Source organism: Ceratotherium simum, chromosome 24 (assembly GCF_057802395.1).
Source record: "Ceratotherium simum simum isolate JZ-2026a chromosome 24, ASM5780239v1, whole genome shotgun sequence".
In the NCBI taxonomy this organism is placed as follows: domain Eukaryota; kingdom Metazoa; phylum Chordata; class Mammalia; order Perissodactyla; family Rhinocerotidae; genus Ceratotherium; species Ceratotherium simum.
This window is the reverse complement of record NC_141923.1, coordinates 10623258-10641571: the sequence shown is the minus strand read 5'-3', so window position 1 is coordinate 10641571 and position 18314 is coordinate 10623258. Positions and strand designations below refer to the sequence as shown.

The following is an 18314-nucleotide window of genomic DNA, read 5'->3' as shown; positions in this document are numbered from 1 at the left end:
CATTGAAGGAAGCCAGGGGCTGTGGAGGCAAAGTGGGGAGGACCCCAGGCCCTGTCCTGTGTCAGCCGGAGCTCTGCTTTTAGTGTTGTCTAGACTGGCTCCCCTCAAGAATTCATTTGCAAGGAGGGCTCCATTGGTGGAAAAGACCTGAAAATCACAGCTCTACCTCAATTCCATCAATGCAAAAGTGAATTTAAAATGCATCCCAACCTTCCCCCCCCCCCCAAAAATCTAGGGTGAAAAGAGTTCACTACAGCTCACAACACAGCCTTCACTTTCCTCCTCTTTCCTCCTTGGATCTGCCATTCCTGGATGTGCTTTCCTGGATCTGCCAGATTTGTGCTGCTCAGTTACCCCTCAACGAACACAGCCAATCGCCAGACCACAACAGGTGTGCAGACACCCAGCACCTTCCCTCAAATGCCGCCTCTTGGAGGAACACTCGGCAGTTTTCTTCCCAGTGGAGGCTCTGCCTGGGACATCCACCCTCTTTTCATCAGGAGGTCTCTCGAGGATCTGAGAGCTAAGTAACTCAAGTCCATTCAGGACCTTAGAAATCCGCATGTGGAACGACCTAGGACCCAGGTTATGGCTAAATATTAGGAACGACGCTTAGTATCTGACAAAGCAAGGCACGCAAGAACCCACTCCACCCAAGGATCCAGTCACGCACCTGAGTTTTGAGTACACAAAGAGAAAAGCATGCTTTGACTCACAGGAGACAAAGGAAACATGAAAGAAAAAGCAAGGAGAGGGATTCTAAGTTTCCTTGGAGGTCTGCAACTGTCTGCAGAAGTGCCCCAGCCAGAACCCCAAATAAAATGAAGAAAGAACTCCCACCCCGTCAGGGTCCAGTCTTTTTAATTGTGCAGACACGCGTGTCAGAGTCTGTTGACGTCCAGCTGTGGGAAGAGCAGCAGGCAGTAAACCAGGAGCCAGAGGAAGAGAATAAAATACATCACATCCGGCTGCTGGACCAACTGGGTCAGCGAGTCGCTCTGGGGGCCACGGCTCTCCCACGACGTGGCTTCTCCAGAGTTGTTGGCCTTCCTGCAGGAGGGAAGACACAGGCAGGGCAGTTACGAGCAGGTCCCCAGTTGAGTGGACCCCACTCCCTCCCTGTACTGCAACCTCACTGCTCGACTGGAGAGCTGAGGGCTTCCAGGGAGGCGTCCAAGAGGCCCCCCATTGTGTGTGCAGACCCACGGCGGAGGGCCGGGGTCCAGGTGGTCCTCTGAGCTTTCACACGTATACCCAGTTCATCTCCACAACACTAAGAGAGAGGAGCTGTCAGCCCATTCTGCAGACAGGCACATTGAGACTCATGGAGTGGAGCAGCTTGCCCAAGGCCACACAATTACTTTGTGCTAGAGCTGGAACCTGGGCCAGGTCTAACTCCCAGTCCAGGACACCTTCCTTTCCCCCACAGTACTCTTAATGCAGGGTTAGATACTGACAGCTCTCTGTTGTTCATTCAGGACAGAGAGGCCTTCATAAGCCATCTAAAAGAATAGTGAGTACTTCGATTACAGATAATTTAAAAATAGCCACGAGAAACAAATAAAGACACATCCCCCCACCACCAAGTTTTGTTTTTGGCTTTGGAATATAACTTTTAAAATAATTAATAGATTTGATTTTGGTCAGATTTATTGTTCTTCTTTTATTTTACAGAAAGTAGTTAAAGTGACATTTCGTTTTTTCCTGGCAGATGAAGCCCAGAGCGGGCAGTGTGGTGGTGACCAACCACAGCTGCAGATTCGCACGAAGGAGGGTTGGGGTTGGGGGCCATCATCTGAGTGGAAGGGGCGTTGGGAGCCTCTGCTTGAAGCTGCATTTACAGAAGCCTAGGGCGTAAGCTTCTTAGGGTCATTTGGGGCGTGTGATGGAGATTATGAGAAGTGCAAACACCCCGTTTCTGAACTGTCTCTTGACACAGTGAGAGGCGAGGCCAAGAGGCAATTAACCGTTCGCCTGGGTCTAGAAACTGATCCACAGGCAGACAACGGACCACTGACCGAATTTCCTTCTCTTTCCTAAAACTGTTTCTAGAAAAAGTTGAAACTATATTTATTTTTTATCACAAAGGGAATAAATGCTCAAAAACATGGAAGAACACGACTGCATTTCTCAACCCTGCAGGCTCAATTTTCAAAGTCTCTATCTCATAAAAGCTACAAGTATTCTTTTCCTATGAGTGTGTCAAGCCTAGCGGAAAATGTGAATTAATATTTCCATTTTAGGGCAGGGAAGAGAAACAAGTCTTGCCTCTTTTTTAGGAGCCAGAGTGGAGGAGTTCTATGAATTACACTCCTGGGTGTTGGGCAATATTGAGACAGAGGCTTCCCATGCCAAGAACCTAAGTCCTTCCAAGCCAATTCTAGTCCGTAGCAAAAAAAAAAAAAAATCAATAAAATTAAGTGATTCAATAACTTTAACAGGGATGGGGCATTTCAGAATAGTCAGAATTTTAGGGATTTCTCTGGATTGCTGTTCTACATGGGCAGTTTCACAGCAATTCAGCAATCTTAGTCTAGGTCCTCTAGTTCTCCAACAGTAAGAAATACTTTCATGGACATCTTGGCATGTTTGTATTCCCTCTTCATGTCTGCTCTGATGCCATAAAACTGTAAAATCAGCTCAGTGAGCTTCTCTGTATTGTACCTGCAGTGGCGACACAGAATGAACATGCTTGTCAGGCCCCGTAGCATTTAGAACACACACAGAATTATATCCCTACTACTTCCGCCTGCCTCCACCTCGGACAGCCAGCTTACGCCGCTGCGTTACTTAAATGCAGCTGCAAGCTCATGACCCAGAACTGTCTTTCAAGTGAGTCATTTTCTGAACCATGCGCTGCCCATCAATGTTAATTAATACCCACTTTTTCCTCCCACTCATATTCAATTTACATTCATTTTCTCTGAAACAGGTCTTTTCTTGCATTATCTTGGACTCTTATTATTGTTATCAACACAGCACCGTTGGGAGAAACAGCCACCCCTATCAGGTAGTCCGCATAATGAAAACAGAAAAAAAAAATTTTAAACCCCATAAAACTCGGAGCAAAGCCACCAACCTGGTTAACATTCGGTTTCTCCTGTCATCCAGATCGGCTGAGTTCCTCAGTTGAACGTAGCTAGAATGATCCTACAGTGAAATTTATAAACAAAACCCCCGCAACCCAATTAGTAAAGATGAAATCTCTGAAACAGAAAATAAAATGATTTTAAACATACAAAGCCGGGCATGCCACGCCGTTCTCAATACTGCAAACATCTAGTTCCAAAATCAAACTGCTAAAAGATACATTGTTCTACCCTTCCACCCCGCCCGCTACTGGGAGAGGCCCCACCACACACACCCCGAAGCCGGGCTGTGGACCACGGTGCTCCGGGTCCCAACACATCTAGGGTTAAGTAGTTGCGAATGTAAAGCAGACCCTCTACTTATGCTGCACCTCTGTCTTTGAATGTGACCTTTCTGGGTGTGTGTGCAGGGAAGGGGTGATCTTGGATGATCTTGGATGCGTTCCTTTTTTTTTTTTTGAGGAAGATTAGCCCTGGGCTAACATCCATGCCCATCTTCCTCTACTTTATATGTGGGATGCCGCCACAGCACAGCTTGATCAGCAGTGCGTAGGTCCGTGCCGGGGATCTGAACCCACGAACCCTGGGCCGCTGAAGTGGAGCGCGCCAACTTAACTGCTACGCCACCGAGCCGGCCCCTTGGATGCATTTTTATAACAAAGAGGCCTTTGGGCTTTAAAATCATCACTTTATTTACATCTCCTATTGCCCAAACTGAGCAGCCGACTGGACTGTGCTTAACAACAAGGTTTCAATGTGCTTGTCTTCTATCCAAAAGCATTAGCTGTTGCACGGCAGTAATTTCAAAGCTCTGGGCCGGGGAGGAGGAAGGATGGAAAGGAATTGATTAGCGGGGGTGGATGGAAGAAGAAGAAATTCACATACTAACCGATTCCAAAGACCTATTATTATGTTGTCGAATGTAAATGCTGGAGTCACTGTGACTGGTCCTGAAAAATAAACACACGTTTTGAATTGGTGCCACCAAGAGCTCCCCATGGCTCCGCTGTACTGTCACCCCCATCCCGAGTCTTCCACATGTGGATTTAGGCAAGCTATGATTTCAGACCCAGCAACGGAGAGACATTTTATTCAATATGCCCACTTGGGTTGGAGTGTAGGGTGGGTATTAGACAGACATACCGTACCCTTGTCTATAAGGAAAAAACTGAGAAAGAATTTTAAATAGAAAGCAGACCACATATTCTTAAAAATCATAGAGTTTCGAGGCAGGAAGGGATTTCTTTTTCCAAGCATCTCCAGGTCCTGGGACTCGCCCAAGGTCCTCTGCAAGCTAAAGGCAGATCCAGGCCGAGAGCTGGTGCCTGGACCAGGGCTCTGGTACCCTTTCCAGTGCTCCTTCCACGTACAGTGCTGCTCTCTGCCTGTGCAGCTCTCGGGCGCACCACCTGTTTTCCTTTCATACTCGAGGAGGCTAATTTTCTGGCCCTACCTTTGAGGCAGATGTGAATGTATCTCTGACCTTCTAATAAAGCTGGCCCACCTAGGGCTGAGGCAAAAGGTATCTAGCCAGAGGCCTGGGCTGATATCCTGGCTCTTGGTCGATCAATTGGCAAACTTAGCCAAGAACTTAGTCTCTGATGAGTTTTACTCGTCTGTAAAATGGATCATCACTCCCACACCACCTGCTTCACGGAGCTGGTCGTGCTGGTGGGGAGAACAGTGTACCGCAGGTGGACATGGCCCTGTTTTGCTACTCAGCAGGAGAACTAGGCATTGGGTGTCGATGTACCCTGGTACAGAGATAGTCATCTCGGCTTCCTCAAGGGAAACCTACCATGTGGCATCCTGGGGTCCAGAAAAAAGGCATTTGACCCAAGAGTTTATTCCCGGGGAATTCATCACTGGCAGCCTTGCTGTTCCTGCCCACTGCTGTCCTGAAAACCTTACCAAGCTCCTCCCTTGCACTGGGCATGTTCCCAGCTAATAGGTACTGGGTACCTACTATGTGCCAGGGGCTGGGCTAGGCCTAGGGAACTTCAGTCCTCGTCCTCCATCCAAAGCCTGTGCTAGTTTTTCCTGGCCATATCACAGCACAGAAATGAAACAAAATGCACCTACAAATAAAAAAGACTCTTGGTGCCTGGAACCCAGCAGTGTCCCGTGAGAACTGCCTCCACACTCTGGAGCACCTGGAGATGCACAGGCCCTCTCTTCCCCGCGTGTTGGTAATGTTTTCTAGCAAAAAAGCACATCCCCATCAAGAGGGGACTCTCGCTCTTCCCCCTCCCCTTTTTTTCCAGCATGCTGGCTTTTAGGTGGTTTTTCTGTTTTGGTATAATCAATGTGAGACTTATTCAGTTTGAACCCTGAACTTCACTCTTTCAGCAAGCGTTATCAAGAGTCTACTGTGAGCCAGGTGCCGGGGACCTGGCTCCTCCGGGAGCTGACTGCAGACTGAGAGCACACTCATTCATTCATTCATTCACCCAAAGAATGTGTGTTGAGTGCCAACTGCAAGCCAGGTGCTATGCTAATTGCTGGGCTATGCTAGTGGGCCCTCCCCGCCTCCAGGAAGCTGGCTCACTGTCTAGGGGAGAGCAGATGATAAAAACATCCTTACAAAAATGATTATAGAAATTACTTTTTGATAAATGCTGTGAAGAAAAGAGTAGAGGCTATGAGAACATATAAAAAGGGAACAAAAACAGCCTGGAGGGATCCAAGAAGGCTGCTTGGAGGAAGTTGTAGTGGTGGCTGAGACCCAAGGGAGCAAGGCAGGAGACAAGCTGGGGACACAGTGGCTTCAAAGGCAAAAGAGCTTGGGGGGGCATTCAAGGATCTCAGCTAAGGCCGGGGGCCAGGCGCAGTGAGGATGAGGGGAGAGGGTGACTGAGGGTGACTGAGAGTGGAGGGAGATGAGGCTGGGGAGACAGAGATCTTGCAGGTTCTGGAACAACGGGCCTTTCTGCCTAGAGCAGTGGGAAGCCACAGGGTGACCGAGTTGAGGTACAGCCAGGAAAACATCCTGTGCCTGGAAGAGAGATGCCCAGGGCTCTGTCCCATTCAATGGTGTTGCGCCAGGTATTGTAAAGGGGGTGGTAGCACCTCCCACACTGCAGCCAGCAGGTGCGACAGCCTGGGCACAGGAGGGGCCCCAGGGGTGCTCGTTCGTTCATTCACAGGAACGAGCACCGCTCCAGGCCACCTTCCTACATTTGCTATGCAGCTTGCACCTCGGGCTGAACTGGGGTGAGAGGGGAAGGGGGAGCTGGGAGGGAGCTGCTGCCTGCTTCACGCAGACTGTCCACAGACATCAGAGCCAAACCCCTGCACTGGAAGGTCACCCAGGCCTCATGCCCACACACACCGAAATAACGGGTGACTTTTCCATATTGTCCCCCTTCGTCTCATCTTCCCAGGACAGGTTTTGCTGGTCCTTCTCGATGCTGCACGTATCCAAGATGCTCGCTTTCCCCCACCGCTCTCCTGGATTCTCCTCCCACCTCCTTGCATCCCACAAATATTGACTGCGGGGCCTGCTGCGTGCCAGCTGTCTGCTCAGGCTGTTTCTACCACCTGGAAGTGGAAGAAGGGCCTCCTCTCTCCTCCCAAATCCAAGTCCCACTTAGCCCTCAATGCTAGACTCATGACGTCTCAGCGCCTGGGCTGCCCTGACCCTCTCGACCTGCCTCTGAGGCCCAAAACGTGAAATCGCTATCCCCTGTTAACACCTAAGGTGCCCTGCCAGTGCCAGTGGAATAGGTGAGCACATCCTATCTCCCTCTAGACCGTGAGCCCCTGGAGGATGGAGCTGTGCCTGAATCACCACTGTGGCTAACCTCCTCTGAAGTCCCCAAGTCTAGCAGACTCGGTCTCATAGTGGCTGCTCAAAGATGACTGAGAACTGACCTGCTGAGGGAGAAGACGAGCGGTCTGGCAATGACCAACGGCCCTCCCTGAGTTGTGGTGTAGGTGCCAGCCCTGCGCCTTTTGCCCATAAGTGTTTGTCTGCACTTAGAGCAGGGGCCAGCTGAACACCAAGACTTAGATGTCTATTGGACAGTCACGTCCAGGGGCAGGGAGAGGGATCCTGGGAGTCACGGGCAAAGTCGGCAGCAGCCTTCCATTGTGCCTGGCCCCTCCTCCTCGGGGTCCCATCTGCTCTCCCTTTGTCCCCCACAGCCCAGGCAGGGAAGCAGAGCAGAGGGGACATGGAAGTCTGGGTATCTGCCAGCTCCTCCTCTGGCTCTCCCCGTCTGGGCCTCTCCTCGTTCATTCCCCAAATGCATATCCAAATAATTTCCCTTTGCAGCTGGTAGGACTCACCCACCACAGGCAATGAGGGGTCATGGAAAGAATGTGGACTGTGGATCTGACAGTTCTGAGTCCAAGACCCCAGCTCTGCCACCTCCTAACCTGAGAGGTGCCCCCTGAGCTGCCCTGGCTGTATAATGATGCACATTCCCACCCGCCTGCCTAAGGGGGTGCCCATGAGAATTGATGAGGAAATGTATGGAAAATGCCTGAACACATAAGGGCGTGGTAGACGGTGACTGCTGGGATGACGTGGCATAACGAGGAGAGCCCAGGGTCTCCTGACATTCAGTTAAATATTGTCCCTGGGACCAATCTGGCTCACCGGGGGCCTTGGAGTGACAGAGCAGATGTGTGCTCCAAGCTTCCTGTAGCTCAGTCAAAGCTCATTGTCCTCCCTGCTTCCTCCTCCCCTGAGATAATTCACCCACCCTTACTTCCTGGGAACCAAACTCTTGGGCGAAGCTGTAATATTAACATCCGGCTTCCATGTGACAACGATGAAGGGTCCCCTCAGCGCATATGCTGAAGTCAGGAAGATGCTGACTTTATAAACGGCTAAGTTAGGTCTCTACTGAGCCCAGCCAGCAGGTATCTGGGGAGGGGGTGGCCGGGAGAGTCTCAAGGTCTCTTACTTCACACCCCACACCCGCCTAGGGTTCGGCCATTCCAGGGCACCCTGATAGTTTCACCCAAAGGTACTCAGAGTGAGGAGAGAAGGCGAGCTTCATGTCCTTCCATTTTTGCTAGTTATGAGCAGGTCTGGTAACAGTGAGGCCAGGTGGGGGGACCCAGGTGTGACGAGGAGGACTTTGTATGAATCTGATTTCCCTCGTCGTCCAGTCCCACCCCTGTGCCCCCATAAATCAGAAACTGAAAATGCAATGAGTTCAGAGTAGCTCTCCTGCTTGGCCTACAGGGTGAGAAGATATTAGTACCTGGAAAGGACTTTGTGGTCGCCAGTGTCTTCTTCTAGGTCATCTGAGGATCGAACAGTTCCAGGTGCTACAAATATCGAACTTTCTACGTGGTCCACATGTTTCCTTTTTTCCTTTTTTTTACTGCTGATTGATTCTTCCATTACCTTTGCTTCTAAAGGGTTTGCTATGTTTTCCGAGTTTGGGGATTCCTGGGACTTAAGGACAGAAAAACCAAACACAAGTCAGCCTTTTGTGCCGAGATGTCGAGCGAGTGACCCACCCAGCTGGGCTCCACTCCACCTTGATTCCAAGGCCCAGCGAGGGCGTCCCTTCCAATTCTGCCTCTCCTGTGACTCCTTCCAGCACAGCCTGCCTTGGAAGAGAATCCACCCAACCTCCTGCTCCCTGTGCAGAGTTCAAATGCTCCAGACGGATGGAGTGAAAACAGCATGGGTTTTAGTCAGTAAGACCTGGTTTCAAATCCTGGCTAAGACAGCTGTCTGATCTTGAGCAACTGACTTTATCTCTCTGACCCTCAGTTTCCTTGTCTGTCAAATGGGTATAATAATTATCAACCTCTTCCCACCATACCATAGTGTTTCCTATAAAGGATGTCTCTTACAGTGGGCAATGGTTGGACCCTTCACACTACCATCGTCCACTTAAACAGAGGAGCAAATCTGGAAGCCAGGTGGGTCAAGGGGTGCAAAGGTAGCCCCGAGTTTGGAGAGGTACAGACACAGGCAAACGTATAGCTCGTGGGGTGACATCTTCACTGTGCCTTTGGCTGAAGGTGGATCGTAGAGCAACATCTCTAGCATTTCTTTGATAAGGAAGATTCTTTGACCACTGTCCACACCAGGCACTCTGAAACCCATCAGCAATGCTCCTGAGGGAAGTCAAGCAGCGTGGGAACTGTTGGGGCCCCTCTGGAGAATTCCTTCAGGGGCTGGAAGAACCTGCTCAACAGGTGTCAGAGTAAGAGGATCGGAGTCCCCAGGCCCGTGTATCCCCGGAGAACAAAGCTCCGGACAGACATTAGAAACGCTCTCAGCACCTTGAAACGCTAGCCCTCCTCCATCATCAATGGGCAAATGCTGCCCTTTCTGAAAGGTAAAATGAGGAGAGGGCGTTTTTTTAAAGACCAGAAGAAGGAAAACCTGCCAATTTCTAGTTCTTTTAGAAGATCTTTTTTCTTTCTTTTAAAGGAGGGCCAGGTATCAGAGAGATGCTCCATCTTGTGTTGTCTTGTCTGCCAGGAAGCAAGACTCCCAGACCTCACCTGTCATCCCAGGCTGTACCCCACCCCTGCTCACCCACAGGGATCAAGGCCAGGGCTATGCTTGGGAGCCAACTGCAAGGTGGGCTGGGGAGGAGTGGGCGCCTGTGTGCTGGACAGGTGAGAGCCAGAGAAGCAGATCGGAGCCCCGAGATGCAGGTGGCGCCAGGATCGCTCCCGCACTGTGCCCAAGGGATGCAACCTCTCCCCCCCAACTCAGCGTGAGATGGATCCAAATCTAGGTCTCCGGATTCCATCCCTAGCCCAGGGCCCTTTCAACCCTACCCAAAATCACCCGCCCACATGCTGGGCACAGGCAGGTGCACAAACTGGAAGGAAAGCAGAAGAGGATGAAATGCTATGCCTGCCGCAGGAGAGGGACCGAGCCCCTAACTAGCCGTTTTCAGTAACACAGAGGGGCAGAGGTGCAACTCAGGCTTTCTTCCTGCCACCCACACTGTTCCCTTTTTTTTGTCCTAAAAGGGCTTTTTGGCCCATAACAATCCAGAGAATCGTCCTGTTACTGTCACGGTCCCCCAACCTGGGGACCCCAAGACCTGATCTCACTGAAGGACATTTCTAACCCCGTTGGATCTTGAGGTCTCCCTCAGGAAGAGCCTGCTGGGGCAGGGCTGGCTTCTGACAAGTTAGCAGACAGCAGGTGGGAGGGGGTGCGGGACCAGCACTGGGATCCTCTCCCCGGGGCAAGAAGGGGAAGACCGCAGGCCGGTCCACGGCACCTGAGGAACCACCGAGGCCTCTTCTCTGTCCAAAGACAGACATAGTGTGGATGCCTCTGCCCCAAAGGGTCAACTGGTCCTGCCATGCTTGCAGTCTAGGCCATCACGGCCCCAGAATTCTGCTCCTCCCAGTGCTCCCAGCAGCTCTTCCCCATTGTCTGGAGTTGGCAAACCGATAAAACCAAGCTAGCCCTTCTGGCCTACCCAAATCCTGGATGTCTTTAATGGCTACTGATTCCCCTTTCTCCTGGAGCCCTCCCAGGCTGCAAGGCCTTCTCATTCGTCTGAGCACCGGTGGGCCCCTCACTCCACCTGAATCTCCACTGCGTGACCCGGAGCACCATCATTTATCTCCGAGTTTAATTTACCCTACGTTCGCCTTGCCCCCAAACCGCCATGCGATATACCTTTGTTTCCTGCATTGCAGGCCCTGTCAGGCTGGTCTCTATAGCCCAAAGATTAATACACAAATGCTCACTCTCTGGGAGAGAGGATCACAACCTGGGAGAGAGGATCACAACCCACGAAAGCAGCTGGAGAACTGTCGGAAGTGTTCCGGCTAGAGCTGAGAGAGCAACTCTTCTGCCTGGGGGGGAGCTGTGAAGGCTCCCGGGAGGAGGTGATATTTGCATTGGGCTTTGAAGGTGAATAAGCGATTGCCAAGTGAAGGGCGTCTAGATCAAGCAAAGCCGGGAGGCAGAGGAGAGCTGGAGTGTCTGGGAGCCAGGGAGGAAGCTGGCTTGGCTGGAGGGGACCAAGAGAAGGGGACCAGAGGGGTGGGTGGCCAGGTTGGAGAAGGAAGAGTCTCGAAGGTCATGCTTAGGAATTTGGACTTTATCCTGGAGACAGAAGTAGGGGAGCAATGGGATGGGATTTGTGTTTTGGGATCTACTGCAAGCGGTGGAGGGGCTGAACTGGGGAGTAGAGCTGGGAAAGAGTGGGGAAGACACGATGGGATGGTGTTAAAAGCCATTTCAGAGGAGGTCAAAGTGATCTGGGATAGCTGATGTCCTCAGCACAGGCCCCACTTCCCCACCTTGGTTCCCATGCTGCACCCTCCACCCAGAACTGCCTCCCCAGCTCCAGAGGCCCCCACACATGCAGCCTTTCTGGATCTGGGTGAATCTCCCTCTGTTGAACCCCTGAGTCCCTTTGCTGGGCCCCATCTCTTATGTCTGATGCCACATTCCCTCACAGCACAGTTACTCGGGATGTGGTCTCCCCAGCATCAAACACCCAAGGCAGGATCTCCTTTGCCTTGGTTCTTCTGCCAGTGAAGAAGAGGCACACTGCCTTCTGCAGGGGTGGACCGAGTAGGCAGGTGAGCTCCCCTGGGGTCCTTTCTCCTCCCAGCTGTCTCACTCTGGGGCCCTGTCTGCACTGTACCCAGCAGAGGCCCAAGCAGTGTGGTTTTGGATCCACTCCCACATTCCCAGCACTGCGGTGGGGAGCTCTTATTAACAGGAGGACTCCTGCAGGAGGACCCTCCCACTGCGCCCCCACGGGATCAGGCCAGGGCCCCTGCACCTCTCACTGCTCACTCCGGGGGTCCCTCTTGAGCTGCTGGGCCAGATAAAACGGGAACATCAAGTGGCAGATAAGTGTGTGCCCAGCTCCTTGAGTTCAGAAGTGCGTGCCCTGCCTTGCCCTGTGTACACAACCCACTCAAACCACAGGAGCCAAATAACAGTGCTGAATACACAAAAGGCCTTTAAAAATCAAGGCCGGGGGCCGGCCCTGTGGCTTAGCGGTTAAGTGGGCGCATTCCACTACTGGTGGCCCAGGTTCGGATCCCGGGCGCGCACCGACGCACCGCTTCTCTGGCCATGCTGAGGCCACGTCCCACATACAGCAACTAGAAGGATGTGCAACTATGACATACAACTATCTACTGGGGCTTTGGTGGGGAAAAAAAAAACGAGGAGGATTGGCAATGGATGTTAGCTCAGAGCCGGTCTTCCTCAGCAAAAAGAGGAGGATTAGCATGGATGTTAGCATAGGGCTGATCTTCCTCACAAAAAAAAAGGAAAATCAAGGCTGGAGTCAAGGGTGAGGTCTCGCGGGCTGCGGCAGGAGGCGGGGCTCCAAGTCTCTAGGAGCACGCCAGGTGTAGCTATGATTACTCTTTAAAATTATTTCTGCTGCTACCATGCTGGAGCCTCAACCACGACCTCATTTGATCCTCCTGGCGGCACTGTGGGCAGGGCCAGGACCCGGAGGAGGCCAGGGAGGCACCCAGGGTGCAAAATTCAAGGCGCGCTCATTCTCAGGTGCCAGCCCTGCCCAGGCCCGGGCCCCAGTGCGCGCCTCTTAAATTTTGGCCCCGGACGCTTGTGAGGGAAGCTGCTGTTTCCCTACGTCACGGAGGAAGAGGTCGAGCCTCAGAGAAGCGCAGAATGCCCGGCAGGACCCAGGGTTCCCGAACCCGCACTCAAGTACCTGATGGCTCCCCACGGGGGCACTCTCTTCAGCCTCCCTTTGCTGGTGGTCCTCTTGGCGGGGTGGGGGAGCGGGTTCCGAGGCTGGTTTGGCACCGTCCGCCCCGCTGTCAAGAGACGGCGCCTGGACGCCGGCCCTGGGGGGCTCCTCGCCCGGCCCGGAGAAGCTGCAGCTGCTCTGAGAGGCCTCGGCCTCCTCCTCCCTGGACCCCAGGTCGTACAGGTAGCCCTCTGGTTCTTCGAGGTCCATCTCGTCGTTTTTCAAATCCTCCGAGCCTTCCGCGTAAGCCTCCAAAACTGCGGCCAGGGGCACCTCGTAATGCGGGTAGTAGAACAGATCGTGAGGAATGACGGAGATCTTGGAGAGGGGCGGCGAGGGTCTGAAGTCCAGGCCTTCTTCGCTGTGACTGCCAAGGGTCTCCAAGCTGACACTGCTGTTCGGCGGGTTGCAAGGCAGTTCTCTGCCAAGCTGCGGGCCCTCGGCGCCCCACTCATCCTCGCCGTGAAGGCGATGGGGGGACTTCTGCTTCGCCTTCTCATATCCTTCTGGCTTTTTATCCACTAGTGCCTCCTCTGGGGCCAAAGAATAGCCTTCATCTTCTCGCTCAGGGTGCTTGTGCGGTTCCTGCTTGTCAGCCTTCACCGGGGGCTCATCCGAATCTTTCCTTTTGTGGGCAGATTTAGCTCTCCTTTTGCCCAATTTCTCAGCATGATCCTCCAAAACCTCATCCTTGGCAGGTTTTTTCTCCCGGGGCAAAGGAACCTCATTGAAAGCCCGGCTGGTGGAGGCAAAATCTACTAGGTCGCTGTTAAATTTAGAGGCTTTTAATGGGATGCCTTCGAAATAGTCTTCTTCATCCATAGGTTCTACAGTCAGCAGCTTAACCTTGATCTCCAGGGATTCGGCCATAACGGTATTCTCTCCCAGGGGTGAAAGGGGACGACCTTCTTCCTCCTGGCTGGCTGCACTCTCCAACGCCCCATTCCAGGAGGGGGGACGCTGGGAAGCCTCAGAATGACTGGTCTTACCATCCGCCAAGGAAATGTCATCTGGGGCCTCATCAGAGGCTGCTTCCGGGATCTTTGGGGCTTCCTGTTGCGTCTTTTCCTCGGCAACCTCAACCACCAAGATGTGTGCATCCTGCTTGCACAAGTCCTCTGTCCCCCTTGGGCTCCCTTCAAGGAGGTCTTGACTGCAGGGTGGGCCCTTACTGCCGGAAGCATCCTTGTAGGCGTCAGCCTCAAAGTGCACGGTTTTCTTCATTGGCAGAGAGTTGGACCTCTGGTTGTCCTTTCTGGATGATAAAATGGAAGATTCTGGAGATGGCTCACTGATGCTGCCGGTCTTACCTGTGACCCCTTGGAGGACCTGGTCGGTGATCTGGTGCATGAACTCAGAAGAGCTGTCTGACAGCGCACGGTTGGAAACGCCACCCGGGTAGCATTCCTTCACGCTCTCGGGCTTGTCACAGACAAAGACTTTGGAGGGTGGTGGGTGGCTGGTTTCATGGTTAACCATGTAGGCACGTTCCCCATTTTCAGTCAGAAGGAGGACTGTGCTCTCCTGTTCAGAAGGGGTTTCTTTGATGCGGACAAAGGTGGATTCAATAGGGGCTTCTTTATCTGAATCCACAAAGTCCTCCTGCAAAGAAACACAGGGCAACGTGAAATGAGAAGAGTGTTTAAGTATAAAGTATACTCCCCTCTCAACAAACAAAAACCAAAGTGGAAAAAACCACTTCAGAACTAACGCGAAGTATCCCGATTAAGATGTAGATGGTTGCAAAAGACTACTGTTCCTGCTGAAATGTGAAAACACCAGATACGTTCAACATAATGTGTTTTTTTAAAGCTACGGATGCAAAGAAATCTCAATGACCTGAACTCTAGAGAAGGATGAGCCCTCCCTAAGTGAGCAGAGACAGTCAGCTCCTTCATACCTGTGGGCCATTGCCTAGTCTGGGTAGGACAGGAGAGGTAACCCACCGAAGATAAAGAAAGATCAGCCAAATCTTTATTGATTGTGTAGGCCAGTATGAGAGACAGAATCTGCAAGGGCCCCAAATGCAAAACCAATTCTCCTCTTATGCTAATTCTCCCACACAGGGACTTTGGCTGAGTATGAAGCAGCTGAGAGCAGGGCTGAGGAGCAGAGGGCCATCTTGGTGGGACGGCAGTGCCTGGCTCCCGAGGCACTGGTGGAGAGAGTGGACTGACCTCATACTGACATCATTTGAAACCAGAGGGCTAAAATTAAATAAAACGGCAAGGCAGCTCCTTGATGAGCTGCTTATCACAGGTCCTTATTTGGGATAGGGCTATATTCTCTGGGGGGGAAAATGTCATCTACCTCAATCTCCACTGTTCTTTTATACATCAGGTCTGGCAGAAAATAAAAAATTTTAAGACACAAAGAAACAGGAGAATGAGACCCATAATCAAGAGAAACCATAGTCATTAGACATAGACCCAAATGTGGCCCAGGGTTAGAACTAGCAAAGACTCTAAAATAACTACTTAATCTACACTACCAGCAATACAAAGGTTGTTCTTCAGGCTAAAGGGAAATGATCACAGATGGACGCCTGGATCTGAAGGAGGGAATGAAAAGTACCTGAAATGGTAAATATATGGTCAATAATAAAAGACTATTTAAAAAGTTTTCTTAAAAAGTCTTCTGTTTAAAGTAACAATAATAACAAAGCACTGGGGACTAAAACGTATGTAGAAGTAACATAAATGACAGTAACAGCACAAAGGAATGGAGAGGAAGTGAGTGGAATTGTTGTACATATAAAAATATATAAAATATGCGTTTCACTTAAAGTGGTATAATAGTAATTCAAGGTAGACAGAGCCATGTTCAAGATCAGTATTATAATCTCTAGAATAACTCCTAAAAAGATAAAATGAGGAGATGTGGCTAAAAAGCCAATAGAGAAGATTAAATGGAACCAGAAAATAATAGAATAATCCAAAAAGAAGAAGGAAGGAAGGACAAAAGAACATAGAACAGATAGGATCAATGGAAAATAATAATCAAGATGGTAGATTAAATCTATGTAAATGGACAAAAAACACACTAATAACATGACATGCTAATTTTGTCAGAATGGATAAAAAACATGACCCAACTGTACAGTGTTTACGAGAGAGATGTAAGCACATCTACTCTGAAAGGAACAAGATGGAACAAGATGCATCATGCTAACACTAATCATAGGAAAGCTGGTATGGCTATCTTCCTATCAGACAAAGTACACTTCAAGACAAAGAGAAATTGCATGCAAATAAAGCAATCAAGTCAGTCATCAGGAAGATACAACAATCCTAAATGCGTGTGTGTATACAGCACAGCTTCAACGTACATAAAGCAACACCCGACAGAACTAAGAAGAGAAATAAATCCACGGTCATAGTTGGAGATTTTTAACATATCTCTCTTGCACTAATTGATAGGAAAAGCAGGAAAAAAAACCCAGTATGTTTACAGAATATTAGAATGGCATATTAACCAACGCCACTTAATTAAAGAATGTCGATTCTTGCACTGCATAAGATACATTCTTTTCCAGTGCATATGGTCCATTTACACATATAAACCACATGTCAGGCCATAAAGCTGGGCACAGAGTCTGGTACGTGCCAGGGCCTGCTGAATGTTGACTGAAATGAACTGAACTCAGTGGAACTGTTAAGGAATAGCTCAGTGGGTGTCCAGATCAGCTGCGACCTCTCGTCTGTACCCCCTGCGGCTGTAAAGGGACCGTCCTACAGTGATGCACTGTGGTCTGTGCATCAGGATGCCTGTCTCCAGATACCACATCTTGTTCAACCTCTGTTTCTCCAGCCCCAGTCTCTGACCCCAGCCCTGGGGACAGCCAAGTGTCAGATTTGCTGAATCCTGGCTGTGACCTTTGACTCACACAAATACCATTAAGTTTTAGTTGATTCCAACTCTGCCTACTGCTTAAGAGCTTAGGGCTAACAAAAGCCCCGGTGCCTGGTGTTTCAGTATTTAGTAACGTGCTAGGAAAATTGAATTACAAAATAATAACCACCACCACCATTTGCCGAGCAGCAACTGTTGTCCAGGCACAGGACTTGGTACTTGAAATATCTATTTATTCTTTACTCAACTCTGAAATGTGGGTAATATTTCCGTTTTACACATGACATCTCATAGAGACATGCATCAGAGAGGTTAAGGAAGCAGCTCAAGGTCACACAGCTTCAAGACGTAGATCTGACATTCCAGCCCATGGACTTCCCGCTTCTAAAGCATGCTGGGAAGTGCTCTGTGGTGCAGGGACAGAGGGGAAACACACACACAGGTAGGGACAGGAATGAAAGCCACAGCACAGGAGGACCCCATCTGGCTCTTCTGAGTTGTACAAAATGGGGTCTCAGTCTCAGCCTTATGTTGTAAGGGATCTAAGACCCTGAACTTTGGAACCACAGAGATCTGGGGTCACACCCCAGCTCTGTCCTTGGTAGCTGTGATCCTGGAGAGGCCTTTACGCCTCTTTTAGCGCCCTTATTCTCATCTATAAAATGAGGATAATGACACTGAACCATGTGGGGCTGGTGGGGTGGCAGGCAGCCCAGAGACACACAGGACAGTGGCCTCACCAGCCTCCAGCTAAAAGAGCAGCCCCGTTCCCCCTGCGACCTTAGCTCCTTATGCTCAGTTTTTTTCTGTTTAGTACTTACAACTACCTGAAATGATCATGTGTTTGCTGACTTATTAACTGTGTGCTGTATTAGAACCAAGCTACACCAGGTCACGGACCTCATCCGTCTAGTTTATTGCTGAGCACCCCTGGCCCAGCAGTAGCTGTTCAGTCAATTACCACTGAATTCAATAGAGGGCTGTTGTTGTTGTCATTATTATCATCATCTCAGGGTTGTGCATGGGTTGGGTGCAGATTCAGTGGAGCCATGACAACTTCTAAAAGGCCCGATTCTGCTCCAAAAATAAAATCTGTCCCCACCTACAATCTGGGATTCTGAAAATAAAAAGGCATGCTTTTGAACAGTTGTTGTCTTTTATCATTTTTCACACTCTGATACAATCTGGTAGACCGCTAAAATGTTCCACCCAACATCTAAAAAATCAAGTAGCCGATCCCTATGACAAGTGAGCATCTTTTTTAATCTTAATAAAGTGTGGTGTGGGAGGAGGTTTGCAACAGGTGTGGCTGTCTAACTTCTCATCCTTTATTTTTTTTTTTGTGAGGAAGATCAACCCTGATCTAACATCCATGCCAATCGTCCTCTTTTTGCTGAGGAAGACTGGCCCTGGGCTAACATCCATGCCCATCTTCCTCCACTTTAAATGGGAAGCCGCCACAGCATGGCTTGACAAGCAGTGGGTCAGTGCACGCCCGGGATCCGAACCCCGGGCCGCCATAGCGGAGCGCGCACACTTAACCGCTACGCTACCAGGTTGGCCCCTTCTCATCCTTTTTTTTTTTTTAAATGTGATACATGTTATATATGATTTTGAAATTAAAATGTGGCAACACTCAAGAGACTTGAGATCAGGTTTTGATTATTACTGCTCATCA

The 18314-nt window shown here is 50.3% G+C and overlaps 1 protein-coding gene across 2 annotated transcripts in view; it reads right to left on the bottom strand.

Moving 5' to 3' along the window:
• Positions 1-769: 769 nt before the first annotated feature.
• The window catches only part of CLMN (calmin), a 111499-nt gene continuing 93954 nt past the window's right edge, over positions 770-18314 (bottom strand). Inside the window, exons 9-14 of one of the 2 annotated variants that reach the window (XM_014790518.2) lie at positions 12746-14386; positions 8306-8502; positions 3979-4039; positions 3080-3150; positions 2568-2664; positions 770-1046 (exon numbers count right to left, since the gene is read on the bottom strand). In XM_014790518.2, coding sequence (XP_014646004.1) covers positions 882-1046; positions 2568-2664; positions 3080-3150; positions 3979-4039; positions 8306-8502; positions 12746-14386 — 2232 coding nt within the window. In that variant the 3' untranslated portion in view covers positions 770-881. Of the gene's footprint in view, positions 1051-2567; positions 2665-3079; positions 3151-3978; positions 4040-8305; positions 8503-12745; positions 14387-18314 lie in introns of both variants that reach the window. The other variant, XM_004434242.3, reaches the window with a different exon arrangement.